Source organism: Juglans regia, chromosome 16, assembly GCF_001411555.2.
Source record: "Juglans regia cultivar Chandler chromosome 16, Walnut 2.0, whole genome shotgun sequence".
NCBI classification, from domain to species: domain Eukaryota; kingdom Viridiplantae; phylum Streptophyta; class Magnoliopsida; order Fagales; family Juglandaceae; genus Juglans; species Juglans regia.
The window spans coordinates 24,878,851-24,895,590 of record NC_049916.1 but is presented as its reverse complement, the minus strand read 5'-3'; the positions used below and the strand labels follow the sequence as shown (position 1 = coordinate 24,895,590).

The window sequence follows — 16,740 nt, the reverse complement described above, 5'->3', positions numbered from 1 at the left end:
ATACATTTTTTTAATATTTTTAAATATTTTAAAAAATTAAAAAAAAAATCCCATCACTATTAAAAAACATTTTTTAATAAAAAAATAAATAAAAAATAAAAAAAATCCCAACAGGAGCTCCCATCGAAAAAACTAGCATTTTCCAAAAAAAAAAAACCAAATAATAATATGCTTATTACTTTTTATCATTTTTTTATTATTCTATTGTGTATTTGATTTTTTTTTTAATATTTTTAATTATTAAAAAAATATATAACTTTATTAATATTTTTTTTAATCATTAAATAAAAGAAAATTTAAAAAAATAATAAATGAGTACCATAATTTCCTTTCCTAATAAACACAAAATTTGAATTGCCCAAGACAAATAAGTCAGAGGCACAGAAGGGAAGAGGCGCATACATAGGACCATAGGGACCAGAGCTCTGCAGGCTGATGTTGTGAGGAAGAGGGGAGGGAGGTGGTGCTGACGTGTAGAGGACTAGAGGTAGCACGATAAATTTCACGATAAGGCCAGATGTTGTTTTTTTAATTTTAAAAAAATAATAATAAAATCATTCGATAACCACTTTATCGGTATCTGTAGCTTTATTCCCTATATAATACGGAACGTGAGCAAAGAGAAGACATGACCACCTTGGGATTGTTAAACAAACCAAGGGATCTGATTGGCCGACAGCTGTGGAAAGCCCCATAAATTTCTCTCTTACGTTCCGTCCTACGTGTGATTTTCAAGCTGGGTTGGTTTGCGGTTTGGGTCCGCTTTTCTGACACAAAATCCTCAATCGGATCCAACCATGTAATCATCATTGTACTTTCGTTTAACCATCAAAATTAGGATTCAACTAGTTCAGTTCACATGTTTTTGTTTTTGCTTACGTTAAAACTTTATTATATATATTTTGTTTAAAAAATAATAAATAATATCGCTTTAAGTAAAATAATAAATTATTTTTTAATTAACTTTAATAGGATATAGGTTAAATTTTTAAACTCCCGATTTTTTGAGTTTTTTTATTTATAAAAAAAAAATTATTCTCATCAGTAATTATTTACCATCCAATACTCCATATCTTATAAAAAATATATTTATATCTTATGAAAAATACTATCACACTTTATAAAAAAATTATAAATATAAAATATATGAATGAATAGTAGTTGATATATTTTCTTTATTAGGCTTTTATTCAGTTCACATGTAATCCAAAACTATATAACCACAATTCTCAATCCATAAAAAGTCCACGTGTCTTCAATGTTGTTGGCATGTTGCCCGTCTTTAGTTGGTTTATCATATTTCCATAATAATCTGATTTTGATTATTGTAAAAGCAATCGAAGATCTCTAAAAACGTTTTTCACATTTGGTATTTCTTCACGTTTGATAAATTTTCATGTACACTCAACTCTTATTACGCAACAAAAATTAATTGAATCAAAATGATTCACATTTCCACCTAATTCTGCACTTTCGTCGATCTTATAAAGAGCAAGTCCATTATTTTTTCTTCATTTTTTTTAAATGTTGCACTTTTTGTACATCATCAAGCTTTCTGTAAGTATTAAAAACATAATAATGTTAAGTATAAATTTTAAATAAATAAATTTTTTTTATAAAAATGTGAGTCTCGGTAATAAATAATAATTTTTTTTATATTTTTAAAAGCAAAATCTACTCTTTCGTATATATAAAAAAATTGCGTGAAATTATCTATTTAAAAAAAATTATTTATTTTAAAAAAAAGTTGCATGCACGTTATTAGAGTATTCGTACTAGGTCTTTTTTTATTTATAATTATTCTCAATTTATTTTATATAATTATTATAATTATTTTAAATTTTTATATAAAATAAAAATAATATTATAATAATATTTAATTTAATTTTTAATTTTAATCTCAATTTATAGTCACAGCAAAAGCAAAGAAGACCAATGGAAAAAGAAAAATCGTAAGGGGCCAACCTTTATCCGGCACCAACGCGGCAACGCCTGCATAAACCAAACTACAATCCACCGACAACATAAAAAGCTGGATTCATATGAATTTTTATATAGATATAGTTTTCAATTATGTAAGTTTTATGTGTTGCTTTTTTTAAAAGTAGGATTCTATATTAGAAAATAATTTTTTTTTTAATAAATTAAAGAAAGTGCTCGAGATTTCCAGATTTTATAATTGTAAATATAAATTCCCTTTGATCAATTATTTAAAATAGTTTTTAATTAAATATTTCTCTAATAATTCAACAAAGCCAAGTGCAATCTAATCCATACGGGATTAGTCGATAATCTCTATACTAATCTATAAGTTAACGAGAGGATAAAATTTGGTTCGTCCATTGACAAATAGGCAAGAAGGTGGGACAGAGTCAACACCTAATCAATTTCTGGTATTCGAAGGTAGGGTCCATATTTAACTTCAGAATCAACCTAATCAATCGGGAACTGATTCCCAATGCAGTGTGTATGCGTGTGAGAATCCGTTCGATGAGTTTTGAGATGTCTGTCATTTATGACATGCATGGGACCGACTAAAAATAATGCTTCGTTCTCGTGGGTCCCACGCCGGAAGCAAAGTCTATGAGGTTTTTTTGTCTTTTGCCTTGCTCTTTGCCCGGTCTGGCTTTACCACGGGAACGCAGTTCACACGGGTGTCTTTAGCCTAACCTCACTAGGTGCCGTTTATGGTGAAAGTGTGATAAAAATTAAAAGTTTAATAAAATGTTATTTTTAATTTTATATTTTAAAAATTAAATTATTTATTATATTTTATGTAAAAATTTAAAAAAATTATAATAATGAGATATAATTTTTTAAATTTTTTTCTAAACTTTTAAAATAAAAATAATATTATAATAATATTTTATTTAATTTTTAATTTTTATCTTAAATCACAACTCACTGTCCAAACCTTTCCAAACTTAAGATTAGTGTATTCAAACTGGGTTAGTCCGATAAACATGTGTGCGTAGAAATAGAAAGAAGTAACTGTATAAACATTATACGTGATTTTATGTGAATTGTTATATTGATTTTAGAAAAAAAAATTAAATTTATAATATAAAGTTAACACGTTATAATAAACACCAACTGCAGTTTGGAAGTAACACATCAAACACCTTATGAATTTATTTTTATATAATAAACTAAATATTTCTAACTCACTTTTTTTTATTTTTTTAGAACCAGAAAGATCCAAATGCACTTGCATTTTTGTTTGGTTGCTGGTCCTCACGGTCTCGAATCTTAATGTGCTTTCGCGAGCCAGGCCAATAAGACCAAAGTAATTGGACAAGTTCCAAACGAATACAGGAAATAATGGCCAAAAGAAAATATCTCTGCTCTAGATTTTTTTCTCATCGGTTTGTGATGCAAAAAGGGCATAATGATTAGGGGAGAGATTTATCATTGAAAAATGATACAATGCACCCGTATATTGTTCTGCTTTATATCTCATCCTTCATTCATAAAATGGTGCCCATCAATGATGCCCTCATGCACCAAGGTTTCAGCATAAGGACAGAACAAGTGGAACACAACACCCGTGAGTGTGGTTTGGACTGTTGTCGGAACTATAATACCATTGTTATTGTAAAATATTTATTATAGATATAAAAAGATTATATAAAATAAATTTATATATTAACGAAATTTTATAAAATTTGTTAAAGTTATTTTATAATAAAAATAATTTTATAATTTAAAATATTACAGTAATTAAAATTTATTTATAAGTTTATTTTTATGTAATTTTTTTATAATTAAAATATTTTTTTTTTTATTATAACACGCCCGGACCGTGAGTGTGTAAAGTCTTCCAGCAAGGCTCTTTTTAATTGTTCTCCCTCCACGTAACATAATCCTCATCCGTCCCAGATGAGTTGGAATTTGAAACAGTATTAATTTTGGCTCCCTGCCATGCATGCCACAGAAGCTCCCCATTACATCCCATATTTATGGCATCACGATTTTACAAACCTATGTTTAATAATGATCGATAGATGAAGTTGAAAAAAGCCTGTATACTAGTCATGTTTGTATTTAAAATTCACTTCAACTCATCTCAATTTATAATTATAATTTTTTTAAATTTCTACACAAAATATAATAAACAATTCAACTTTTTCAAATTTTCACACAAAATATAATAAATAATGTAACTTTTATTATACTATTCACAAACTATCTCAGTTCATTTATAAATCTAAACCACTCTTAAATTCTCAACACCAGAAGGCAGGAGGAATGGGTCAAAAGATCTAAGCTATTGATTCATGATAAGATAAAAATAGATAATATAAGAGTAAATTTATAAACTGATGTAATTTGATTTCGGTACATTAAATTATAAATTTATTTTTATTATAAAATATATCTAACGTATCATGTGAAGATATGTCAATTTATAAATTTATTTTTATATAATTTTTTTATGCTGATAACACTTCTAAAATAAAATTGTGATATTTAGTATATACTCTAGTTAGGATGAGTTTGGATGTTGAAGTGAGTTGAGTTGAGTTGATAAAATATTATTAGAATATTATTTTTTAATATTATTATTATTTTGAAATTTGAAAAAGTTAAATTGTTTATTATATTTTATGTTGGGATTTAAAAAAGTTGTAATAATGAGTTGAGATGAGTTGAGAGTAATTGATGATCCAAACGAAGCCTTAGGGTGAGTTTGGATGTTGAAGTGAATTGAGTTGAGTTGAGTTGAGATGATAAAATATTGATAAAATATTATTTTTTAATATTATTATTATTTTGAGATTTGAAAAAGTTGAATTGTTTATTATATTTTGTATTGAAATTTGAAAAAGTTATAATGATGAGTTGAGATGAGTTGAGAATAGTTTACTAACCAAACGCAGCCTTAGTCTCTTTCACGTGGAGTTTTCCACGAGAGTTGTAGGACTATGTACCTGCATGGAAATGAAAAGTCCATGCACGAGTCTCCAATCTCCATCGCATGGCAAAGACCTACACTACTACATGGATATTTTCACATTATATTAATGGAGTCATGGGCCTCCATTTTTCCATGGAGACCAGTAGTACCATTTCTCTGCATAATGACCCATTGCAGCGGAAGCCCCGACCACCTGCATTGAGTTAAAACAAATGCATGGGGGGACCAAAGGTACAGGAAATTAACCATGAACATAAGCAGAACAGGAGGGCCATTGCCCTTTTCTCCGACTGAGTGCATCAATATCGTCAGTTCTCGTTTCGAAACGATGCTTTTGATACACACGAATAATAACAATCATCGAGTCTCGCTAGCTCTTTCGAATGCCAGCGCGGCATATATTGGCCAATATACCTCGCAATAACAAATAACATTACAATATTCACTCAATCAAAATACTTTTTATCTCTTCCACAAAGGGAATGATTAATATTAAAATAAATGTAACAGTGTTAGAGTAATTTTACATACAATTCTGAATTGTATAAATACTGCGTAATCGTTTTAAAAAATAGTATAGTCTACTTTTAAAAAATTAATTTATTTTAATGTGAGTTTTCCATATTTTATTTTATTTTTTTAAAATAATTGTATAATAGTTACATAATTTATTTTGATATGGATGCCATATTAGAGGTGATGATTGCAGCTAACATATTATGGTCAAGGAATATGCGGAGAGTTTATTGCTAGAACGAAGGGTTTCTAAGGCCCAATGGGAAGTATGTCCAATTTTAAATTTACCCAAAAAATTATAAACCAAAGAGAGTGCTAAAAGCCCGAATAAAATAGCCCGATCCTCTGGCCCAGATCTTGACAGCCCAATCGTGCCCTAAACACCTAGATCTGATAAATTGGGTGTATATTTAAATCGAAAAATCGATTCGGTCCGATCCGAGACCGATTATTGTAACCTTAAAACTGGCTGAGTCCGATTCAGTCCCAATTCCATGGTTTTCGGGACCAGACCGATCCGGTTGAAAAAAAAATATAAAAATTAATATTATATATACGTTTTATACAAAATATTTTTTATATATAAGTTTTATATATATAACTAATACTAATAATCTAATATTATTACTATTATATAGTCCAATATATTATATAGTTATACTAATATATAACTAATACTATTAAACTAATATAGACTATAGTCATATTAATATAATTTTAATAAATTACTATAACTAATACTACTATATAACTAATACTATTATATATTATATAGTCTAATATATTATATAGTTATAACTAATACTAATATATATACTAAAACTAATAGTATATAATATTATTATGATAGTATCACTATAAAAGTATAATATATAGTTTGATATATATGATTAATATATATATGATTAATATATATATATATATATATATATATAAAATATATACTATATTATATATTATATATATTATGCATATAGACTGCCAAACGGCGTCGTTTAATGGGGCTATATATATTACGGTTACATCCCCCCTCCCCGCTCGACCACCTCTGCTCTGCCTCTCGAGTCCCTGAGTCCCCGCTGCCATCTCTCACGCCGTCAACAGCCCCTCGCCGTCGACACTGTCGGTCCGTTCTGCTCTCCTCCACTTCCAGTTGTTCCCGAGGCTACAGAATCACAGATATTGTTTTCCCCTCTTTCGGCGAGCTAATCGGTATGTGAACATATGCTTTTTAATTTGTAAAATCTTACGTTTACTTCATGAATCATTACAATGTTTCAATTCATTGCTAATTGATTAATTTCATTTAGGGTTTTTTTTTTTCGAATTTACAGATTTGAGATTTAGGGGTTTTACAGATTTCGGGTTTAGGGGTTTTATAATTGTGGAAGGTATATTTTTATATTTTAGGATTTAGGGTTTATATATGTTGTATAGCTCCTCATCGAGGATGAACATGTATAGTTGCCCATCCAGCTGAAAATAGCTTGATTTCTCACCTTTTTGTTTTTGTGGGTAATTTTGTTTGTTTGTTCATTTATATCTGTTAATAGATTTGAACCTGATAATTTTTTTTGGGTTACATGGATGTCAATCAGTGATTCTACTGGTTTGGTTTTCTTGTGTGTTCTGTGTTTACTTGAATCATTACAATGCTTTCTTGCATTGTGTGTATTCTCTATTTGAATTTCTTTATGTGTGTTCTTGTTTTCTTTTTGTGTGTATTCTTTATGATCTTTCTTGCATTGTGTGTATTCTCTATTTTGAATTTTCTGTTATTGCATTGATGATTTTTCTTTCTGTATTAATCTTTATTCTGTGTGTATTGATATAAGGAAGCCAGAAGCTTTTTCTCTCGTGCTATGTAACAAGAGGCAGGGTACTTTGCCCTTTTGGCTTGTCTTTGCAATTCATGTACTTGAGATTCCTTTATATCAATTTATTTGGTGTCCATTGAACACTTATAAAAAAAGTCAGTTTTGGTTGATTGTTCTTTTTTCCTTGTATATTTGTTGTGAACTGGTATCAATTTTGCATAACTGCATATTGTAAAAACTTTAATGAGCTTCTGATTTAGGGTTTATTTTGTTGTTACAGTTTTTTTTTTGTTTTTTTAATATCAGATTTTATATTTTTATAGCAGATTTTTTATAGCACATTTTTTATGGCAGCAGATTTTTTACATGGGAGCAGTTTTTTTATGGCAGAATTTTTTTATGCTAGATGAATAAAACCTGAAAACCGGTAAAACCGGAAGTACTGGTTTAGGGGCGTAATTGGTGCGTAATCGGTTTTTGAAAGTGCAAGACCGGTACATACCGGTTTAATCCTAAATTTTTTCTAAAATCGGACCGGACTGGTTACACCCCTGGTTTTGAATCCTTGAATCCTGAAAACCCCACGTACTTGTATGTAGTGACGTTGAAAAAGAAGCAGGTTTTCGCAGTCTGTCTCTGCCAAACAAAGAGGGATGGGAAAGAGGAAGAAAACGGAAGAGGGAGGTGAAAGCAGAGCCGAAAGTGAACACTGCCCTTCCACTCTGTTTGTCTCCAATCTGCCCTACTCTTTCACGAATTCTCAGGTATTCGCTCATATCTCACACTTTGTTTGGTTGCTGAGAAAAAGAAAGGAAACCAAAACACTTAAGTTTGGGCATTTCTACATAAGGGCCTCAACCAAAGACCGGGGCATATTAACAGAACGCTCAGTACGTTAGAGTGTTATAACCTTAGAATAAAGAGAGAAAGTGTTTTTATTTGTTCACAACAAAACTGGGATACGCCGTTCTAAATGGGTTCTCCTTTATCTTCTACGCTACTATTTGAAATCTGTAGTTTTTCTGAGAGCCATTGTCGGAACTCAAACTAGACCAATTGCCTAAGTATGACATGAGGAAGCGAACGAGACAACAAAGGATGGAAATTCTCCACTTAATGGCTGCCGCTTCTATCTATGGCGCTGTTAATCTTGAACTCCTTGGTTGGATTATTACTTTCTGACCTGGTCTGTTGAGTGATTTTGGCTTATAAAAAAGGGACAACTCAAAGAAGCTAAATAGGAACTGTTATGTTTTTCTGACTACCATCGTTTATTCAATTCTGTGCTGTGTAATTGAGTAAAACGTGTCTGTTTCCGTTACTTCTTTAATTTCAGCTTGAAGAAACATTCAGCGATGTTGGACCGGTTAGGCGGTGCTTCATGGTTATGCAGAAGGGTAAGAAAGAAATTTCTCTCCGAGTAGTAGTGGGCATTATCGTATTGGGAGTGTAAATCAGACTGCTGGAAATAAAAATTTTCTTATTTAAAAAAAAAATGCAATACACTTTGGCATCTGATTAATCGGTTATTTCTCATTTAAATAGATATATCAGAATGTCGGTATTTTAACTAGAATAATAACTTTGGTACCACCTATTGTTAGAATGCTTTTAGCTTGTAGTCTAAGTAGGTTGGTGATTTATTGTTGAAGTTATTTTCGTCAGGTGACTACATAGGAATCTGAATTGAATTTTAGAGGTCATTTGTGCTATATTTTCAAATGAGACTGATATGCCAGTCCTTTTATTCTTCCGTCTTGTGGTTTATTTGCTTATGGGTATTATGTTGGTCACTTGGTTGGATTTAGCAATAATTTTAACCAAACACTGGTAAATATGCTAATTGTTTTCCCCCAATTTTTGCAGGGTCAGCTGAGCACCGTGGTTTTGGTTTCATTCAATTGTAAGTTAAACTGCATGGTTCATCCCCATTAAGTTTCCATTTACCACTTTCTTTTTAGTTAGAGTATTTGTCTTACTAGATATGTTTTGAATTAAAAATAAGAAGGGATTAATCAGTTTTATGACATTCCCTTACTGTTTTTTTCTACACTGAGAAGCTAGTTGTGGCAAGCTTATATGCGGGCTCGATGTCTTTCTATGCTAGAACTTGATGTGCTGTCATGCAGAAATTTTAATATTACGTTTGCCTGCATTTTTTCGTTTATTTGAAGTATTTTTTAATTATTTATATTTTATTTAAGCCTTGAACCTTTTACCTTTAGCATGTGTTATACATTTATTTGCAGTGCTGTTGCAGAAGATGCGAACCGTGCTATTGAGCTGAAGAATGGTTCATCAGTCGGAGGTCGGAAAATTGCAGTCAAGCCTGCTAAGCGTCGTGCTTCCCTTGAACAAAGAAGATCAAAGGCAGATCAAGGTTGATGTGACCCGCTTTATATTTGGATTTTAAACATATCATGCTCTTGTTCCTTAATCTGCTTAACTCAAATGAATGCAAAACCTACACATAATTGCTAACAATTTTCTTCTATATTTTGTATTCTTAAATCAGTGGTTCAGTCAGATGAAATTGCCAAGTTGAAGAATGACAAGGATGGTAGTGCTTCTGTGGCGGAAAAGCGTGCTTCATTTACCGAAGGTTATGTCCTTGTTTTCATTTTTCTAATTTTCGGTTAACATTTTAGGCATATAATTTTGGTGTTATATTTAATAATCATTTAATTTTTTTACTATAATTTAATCTGATATCTATAATTGATGCTTTTGAACAAAAATGCAGAGAAACCTGTGGAAGCTAGAACAGCAACTACAATTTCTAGTGCTCCTGCAGATAAAGGGGCTAGTTCAGAAAAGCAGAGGTACTCGATCTTGTTCCCTATATTGGCTAATTTTTCCCCTTACCTTGTTCAAAAACTTTTTCCATGATATGCTATATTTTTTGTGTCATGAAGGGTTGCTAGGACTGTCATATTTGGGGGTCTTCTTGATGCTGATATGGCAGAAGAGGTTCATAAACAAGCCAAGGAGATTGGCTCTGTTTGTTCTGTAACGTATCCTCTTCCTAAAGAAGATCTTGACCAGCATGGTATGGGTAATTTTTTCCCTATCTAGCATAGGGGAGGGAGGGAGGGTCAGGATATATTCTTTTTTATGAGTGGGAGGGTCAGGATATATATTTTTTTATAATTGGGAGGGTGAGGATATATATTTTTTTAATAAGTGGGAGAGTCAGGATATATATATTTTTTGGTAAGTGTCAGGATATATTAATTGAGCATTGAATGCGTTCTGTTTAGGATGTTGAATTGGCCAAAACACATGACATTTCTCCAGGTCTTGTTCAAGATGGATGCAAAATGGATGCTTCAGCTGTACTTTATACTAGTGTTAAGTCAGCACATGCTTCAGTTGCAATGATGCACCGAAAACAGATAAATGGGGGAATTGTCTGGGCACGTCAACTGGGTGGGGAGGTAAAACATACGCAAGATGGCTGATTACAGTTTTGATATTGCTTAGATTATCCAAATGAAACTTTTGGCATTCTGCTAACCGATTAAAGTAATTCAATTCATTTATATTTTAGGCTTTGATGTCTCTATTTCTTCTTCCTAACTGGGTATTCCCTTTTGTATACGTTTGTGTACTTGGGCTTTGCCTATTTTTCTATTAGTACAAATAAATTTTTTTACTTTAAAAGAAGAAATTTATGTTCTAGTTGATGTCATTTATCATCATTAGCTATCTCTTTTCAGCCATGGTTCAAATAGATGTTAACAGGATGAGTCCAGCATGTCTTGATGGCATTGTTCTCATTGATACCATTATTTTCAGTTTACTTTTATTCTTTGTATCTAACTGTCTATTGCAGGGGAATTCTAATATCCTGTGGGTTTATTGCTAGGGTTCCAAGACTCGGAAATGGAAACTTATCGTTAGAAATCTTCCTTTTAAGGTTTGATCTAGTTAAATTTTCATATTTTCTTCCCCTGTTACGAGGATCTTGACAACCAAGTCTCTAAACCTCAATGTAGGCCAAAGTGGATGAGATAAAAGATATGCTTTCGCCGGTGGGGTTTGTTTGGGATGTATTTATCCCACATAATCCTGATACAGGGTATACACCTCAATATCCAAAGTTACTTCATCTATTGATGAAAAATCATTCTTTTCTCTTAATACCATTTTTCCTGATGCAGATTGTCCAAAGGTTTTGCGTTTGTCAAATTCACATGCAAACAGGATGCAGAAAAGGTGTGGGGTTATATATATATATACATATATATAATGAGTAGTGAACCCTTGGGAATCTTTGATTTGTATATTTTACCCTTTTTTCTTTCTTTTTTTAGGCTATTCAAAAATTCAATGGGCAAAAGTTTATGAAAAGACCTATAGCTGTTGATTGGGCCATTCCGAAGAAAGTATATAACAGTGGTGCTGATGCTGTTCTTGCTTCAGAAGATGGTAATTAATATTCTGCTCTCTTTACGGTTAATAGCTTTGTGTTACTTTGAGTTCTTCGTCTGTATTAAGGAGAGTTAAATCCTTCTCCTTTTATGCATAATTATAAGAATATTACTCATCAAAATATATATAAGAATATTTTTTTTATTAGTATTAGTCAAACAAATGGAATAGTAATAAGAATATTAAAAGATAGTTAATATTTTTTTCCTTGATTGGAGAATTGAGGGGATTATTATGTTGGGTGGGCCAATGTGCTGTAGCTAGGCATTTGGTGGGATTCCAATGTGAGATACACGCACGCACGCACGCATGCATGCACGCACTTGTTTATTTTCTGGGCTATTTAAATTTGATATTAATAGGAGGTTGGTAATCCTAGCCTGATACGGTTTGAAGCAATTATTTAGGCATGTTTTAAAGTTTTAATGTGATGATGTTTCTGTGTACGGGCAATGACTTTTTTTTTTTTTTTTTGGGGGGGGGGGGGGATCACCTTTGTGAAAATAGAAACTTTTTGGCTTCATATTCTAGACACATTGATAAGCTTTGTAATGCAGATATATAGTATGGGAAATAAGCTGCATTCTGTATACTTTTAGAAAACCATATATGCTGTCTACATCCTTTTTGGTGTGAATCATTTATCTTTAATTTCTTAAGTAATTGAATTAGAAGATCATAACTCTACATCTTAATGAAGCATAGTCATAGATTTCACAGGAAAACAAGATGGAAGAGACGATGAAGGTGACAATAGCAGTGTGGATTTGGAGGGTGATGTCGAGGATATTGACCAAAAATCCAAGCCCCCTCATAGCAATGATAGTGCGTCAGATGACTTCAATACAACAGAGAAAGAATACATTCCTACTGAAGTTGATTTTAATGAGGAAAAAGACATTGCAAGAAAGGTTCTGAAAAATTTGATTACATCCTCTACCAAAGTAACTCTTCCCTCTCAGGTTGATGTTTTGATGCTGCCCAAGAGAAATGAGGAGCTGAATTTTGTTGACACCATTGGTGCACCAAATAATTTATCTGCTGAGTCTGCAGAAGTATCAGGTGTTACTAAGCCAGGAAGCTCCAGCAAAGTTGAGCCATCAAGACTGAAACAGACAGAAGGAGAAGATGATTTACAGAGAACAATATTTATCAATAACCTTCCTTTTGATCTCAATAATGAAGAGGTTAAACAGCGGTTTTCTGGATTTGGGGAAGTGCAATCCTTTGTACCAGTGCTCCATCAAGTCACCAAGTATGCATTTTTTTAAAACTCAGCATGATTATGTACTTCATTTGCTACTGGAGTCTGTTTTGATCTCCATGTGCTTGTGGTAGGCGTCCAAGAGGAACAGGTTTCCTCAAGTTTAAAATGACAGAAGCAGCTAGTGCTGCAGTTACTGCTGCAAATGTTGGATCTGGTCTGGGGATTTGTCTAAAGGGTAGGCAATTGACTGTTTTGAAGGCATTGGATAAAAAATCAGCTCATGATAAGGAATTGGAGAAGGCCAAAAATGAGGTTCATGACCCACGCAATCTTTACCTGGCAAAGGTTGGTTTAGTTAATTCCGTCTTCCCCGGTTCATTGTAATTCCTAGTTTATTTTGTGTTTGCACATCTGCAGTGTTATATTTTTAGGATTTGTCTCAAATTTGATTGACTTTCTTCTTCTTTTTGAATATTTTAATAGGAAGGTCTTATTCTTGAAGGAACTCCAGCTGCGGAAGGGGTTTCAGCTAGTGATATGTCTAAACGCCAAATGTAAGTATTTCATAGCTTATTCTTCTCAATGATGAACTGGATCTTTCATGTGGTGAATGCAAGATGAGAAGCAGTTCTTACCTGTGGCTGTGCATGGTGCACAAATATTTCCCAATTATATATGAAGTTTGGATGATGCTCTTGTTCGTCATTGTGGCATACATGTGCGTTCTAGAACATCAAATAAAAAAGAAATTATCTGAGTTTTGCATTTTGCACATTCTCTAATTTTTATGCTTATTTATTCAATTTTAAGTTAAAAAAGAAATAAGTGACTGGAGAAGACCCTTGAGAATTCCTCAGAAAGTGACATTAGTGGTCTTGTAATTTTTATGGCTGGCAACAAGATGTTGATAAAGCTTTTGAAAAATCAAATGCTGAGATATGTGTTGCATTTATAAAATTCTGCATTCCTTCTCAACAGGTTTTTTTAATCTTTTCTTTTGGGTCTACTGCAGGTTGGAGAGCAAAAAGATGACTAAGCTTGAATCCCCAAATTTTCACGTTTCGAGGACTAGACTTGTTATATACAATTTACCAAAGTCAATGATTGAAAAAGGACTTAAGAAGCTTTGCATTGATGCAGTTACCTCACGAGCTACGAAGCAAAAACCAGTGATTAAACAGGTTAGCTACACCCGTAACAACTTTGGAGTTTTTAGCATATATATATAACTTTGTGCATATATGTTCATGAAAATTTTCTCTTCTTTGATATTGCACATGCAGATAAAGTTCTTGGAGGACATAAAGAAAGGAAAGGTCGATACCAAATGTCACTCACGTGGAGTTGCTTTTGTTGAGTTTGCCGAGCATCAACATGCACTTGTGGCCCTGAGGGTTCTTAACAACAACCCTGGTAACATATTTTGTTAATAAGTTACTACCTCTTGTTCTCTCCTATGATATTATGATCGGTGGCAAGTCCATTACATCATAAATATTTCTTCCTTTTATATTATGACTGACTGTCATTTTGTGGGTGTTGTACCTCTGTAAAATTGAACTAACGTTGTATGCTTTTGAGGTTGTTTACTAGAATGAGTTGATCCCATTATATTCTAATTTGATACAATTTTTTGGTTACTCATAGATACCTTTGGTCCTGAACATCGCCCAATTGTGGAGTTTTCTCTTGATAATGTTCGGACATTGAATCAACGGAAAGCTAAGCTACAGGCTAATCAGCACGGTTCCCACAATGACCGAAAAGGTGTGCAGAAGAGTCATGAGACTCGCACACCAGCTGCACAGCCAGACATAAAGAAGTCCAAAAAAAGGAAATCCAGAGGTGATGATGGATCGGCGAAGGATTCTTTATCCGAGATAGTGGAGAATAGCACACCTGACCAAGCAGCCACTGAAGGGCACAGAGCTAGTAAGAAGCAAAAAAGCAATCTGGCTGGTGCGAAGGGGAAAGATGTTTATCCTAAAGGAAAACCAGAAGGCTCCAAATGGAAGTCAAAGAATCACCCAGATGGCTGGAATCCTGATAATGGAAGATCACTCGGGGGCAAAATGATAGCCAGTGATGCCAGCAAATTAAAAACTTCCATGGAAGCGGATGTACAACCAAAAATGAGGAAGCTGCGGGACCAAAGAGAACACCCGAAGGAAGAGAGGGATTTGAAAAGAGGAAAAAGGCCGAAAAAGAGAAAAGACCCCGTGGGGCAAGACGTTGCAGATAAGCTTGACATGCTGATTGAGCAATACAGATCCAAGTTCTCACGGCAGAGTGATGAGAAAACTGATGGTGAAAAGCAAGGTTCCAGACAGCTTAGAAAATGGTTCCAATCATGACTGTCCACCAGCACAGGTTTTGCAGAAGTCTGTGATGAGGAGGTATTTCCATATACTAATTTTGATGCAATTGCACTGAATTTTGTCTGCTGTTGGAAATCTTGACAAACTAGGCGGCGAACTTTGATCGACGTGCGATCTATTGTATTGATGGCGAATGGCATATAAACATATTTAAGATTTAACACAGGGGATGGATGGATCGACTTGCACAAGGAACAGAAAAGGAATGAAAATACTCCAATTTCATGCTTTCCCCCCAAGGAAACTTATATGCACTTGTGTAAAACAATGTCATTTTCTTTCCAGCAGCACTACTTTTTATTTTGCTTTGTCTTTTCTTCTATACTTGCTGCTGATGTGGTAATTTATAAGTGATTTTCTATGAATTAAAATAATAGAAATTTCATGTTGGTTTAAGTGCCAATTTATGACATTTTCTTGCATTTAAAGTTTCCTCCGTGTGATATAATAATATGGAAAATGCTAGAGCTCCCGCTGGGGGCTCCCGCTGGGAGCTCCCGCTGGAGCTCTAGTGTATTTTTTTATGTGTATTTTTTAATTCTTTTTTTATGTAGATGTTTTTAATGATTTTAAATATTTTTAAAAAATAAAAAAATTTATAATATTATTAAATAATACTTGCTTAATCACAAAGTAAAATATAAAATATTTTTATATGATTTTTTATTTTACTTCGTGATTAAGGAAGTATTTTTTAATAATTTTTTTTTACTTCTTGATTAAGAAAGTGTTTTTAATAATGTTTTAAATTTATTTTATTTTTTAAAAAATATTAAAAAATATTTAAAAAAATTATATAAAAAATAACTTAAAAAAAAACACATACAAAAATACACTACAATCCCAGCGGGGGCTGTTGCACGATCCTAATAATATATGCTACAATTTATAGACGTTCCAGCTAATGTCATGTTTAATAGTGCCACGACTTCATATTTTTAGTACGCAAAAATATAATAATCAACAAGTTGAATATGATCAATTTGTCTAATCCATCACAGATTCTCAAGCGCCATTAATAAGCTTCTTTTGACTTTTGCTAAATTCACAGCGCGGTCGCGGAATTAACGGCGTACACATGGTTGGTTCAACGCGTGTAATTCTCACACATGCAAAAAATCTACCAGTAAATTCCTTTGTTTTTTTTTTTTTAACCTCTTAACACATTGTTAAAGGAATCTCGTAACGATAGCAAAAATATTGACGTTTTAAATTTGTAAGCAGCGAAAACTCGAAAAGAGACAAGGTCAAGAAGCTTGGGGCTTTTGAGTTTTGCGGGGCATGGCTCCCACACATTGGTCGTTAGTGAGGGTCATAAAAGAGAGGCCAAGTTTTCAAAAAGATAGTCTTTTTCGAAAAAAGCAGCCGACGAGGCATCCTATGTCTCCTTCATTTTCCATAGGACCAATCATTTAGACTCTATTATAGAGCTGACTGAATCCCCTCTCCTTCCCGAACACAGTAATCTGT

General features: G+C 32.7%; 1 protein-coding gene across 6 annotated transcripts; it reads left to right on the top strand.

Moving 5' to 3' along the window:
• Positions 1 to 6,472: 6,472 nt before the first annotated feature.
• LOC108980839 (RNA-binding protein 28) lies at positions 6,473 to 15,671 on the top strand. 6 transcript variants are annotated; one of them, XM_035686442.1, is made up of 19 exons: positions 6,473 to 6,646; positions 7,871 to 8,015; positions 8,588 to 8,648; positions 9,118 to 9,154; positions 9,501 to 9,631; positions 9,767 to 9,853; positions 9,995 to 10,073; positions 10,167 to 10,300; positions 10,549 to 10,688; positions 11,120 to 11,170; positions 11,250 to 11,332; positions 11,415 to 11,469; positions 11,568 to 11,682; positions 12,397 to 12,940; positions 13,024 to 13,237; positions 13,376 to 13,446; positions 13,905 to 14,073; positions 14,176 to 14,305; positions 14,540 to 15,671. In XM_035686442.1, the coding sequence occupies exons 2-19, from the start codon at positions 7,905 to 7,907 to the stop codon at positions 15,244 to 15,246; spliced, it is 2,919 nt and encodes a 972-aa protein (XP_035542335.1). In that variant the 5' UTR covers positions 6,473 to 6,646; positions 7,871 to 7,904; the 3' UTR covers positions 15,247 to 15,671. The 6 variants fall into 6 exon arrangements, with proteins under 6 accessions (XP_035542335.1, XP_018807400.2, XP_018807402.2 ...); XM_018951855.2 differs by having other exon boundaries at positions 12,391 to 12,940; XM_018951857.2 differs by having other exon boundaries at positions 7,851 to 8,015; positions 12,406 to 12,940.
• The last annotated feature ends 1,069 nt before the right edge of the window (positions 15,672 to 16,740 follow it).

Coding starts and splice junctions, on each gene's coding strand:
- LOC108980839 (XM_018951855.2), top strand. CDS start 7,905: ATGGGAAAGAGGAAGAAAACGGAAGAGGGAGGTGAAAGCAGAGCCGAA. Junction 9,632..9,766: donor AAGATCAAAGGCAGATCAAG/GTTGATGTGACC, acceptor TTCTTAAATCAG/TGGTTCAGTCAGATGAAATT. Junction 9,854..9,994: donor GCGTGCTTCATTTACCGAAG/GTTATGTCCTTG, acceptor ACAAAAATGCAG/AGAAACCTGTGGAAGCTAGA.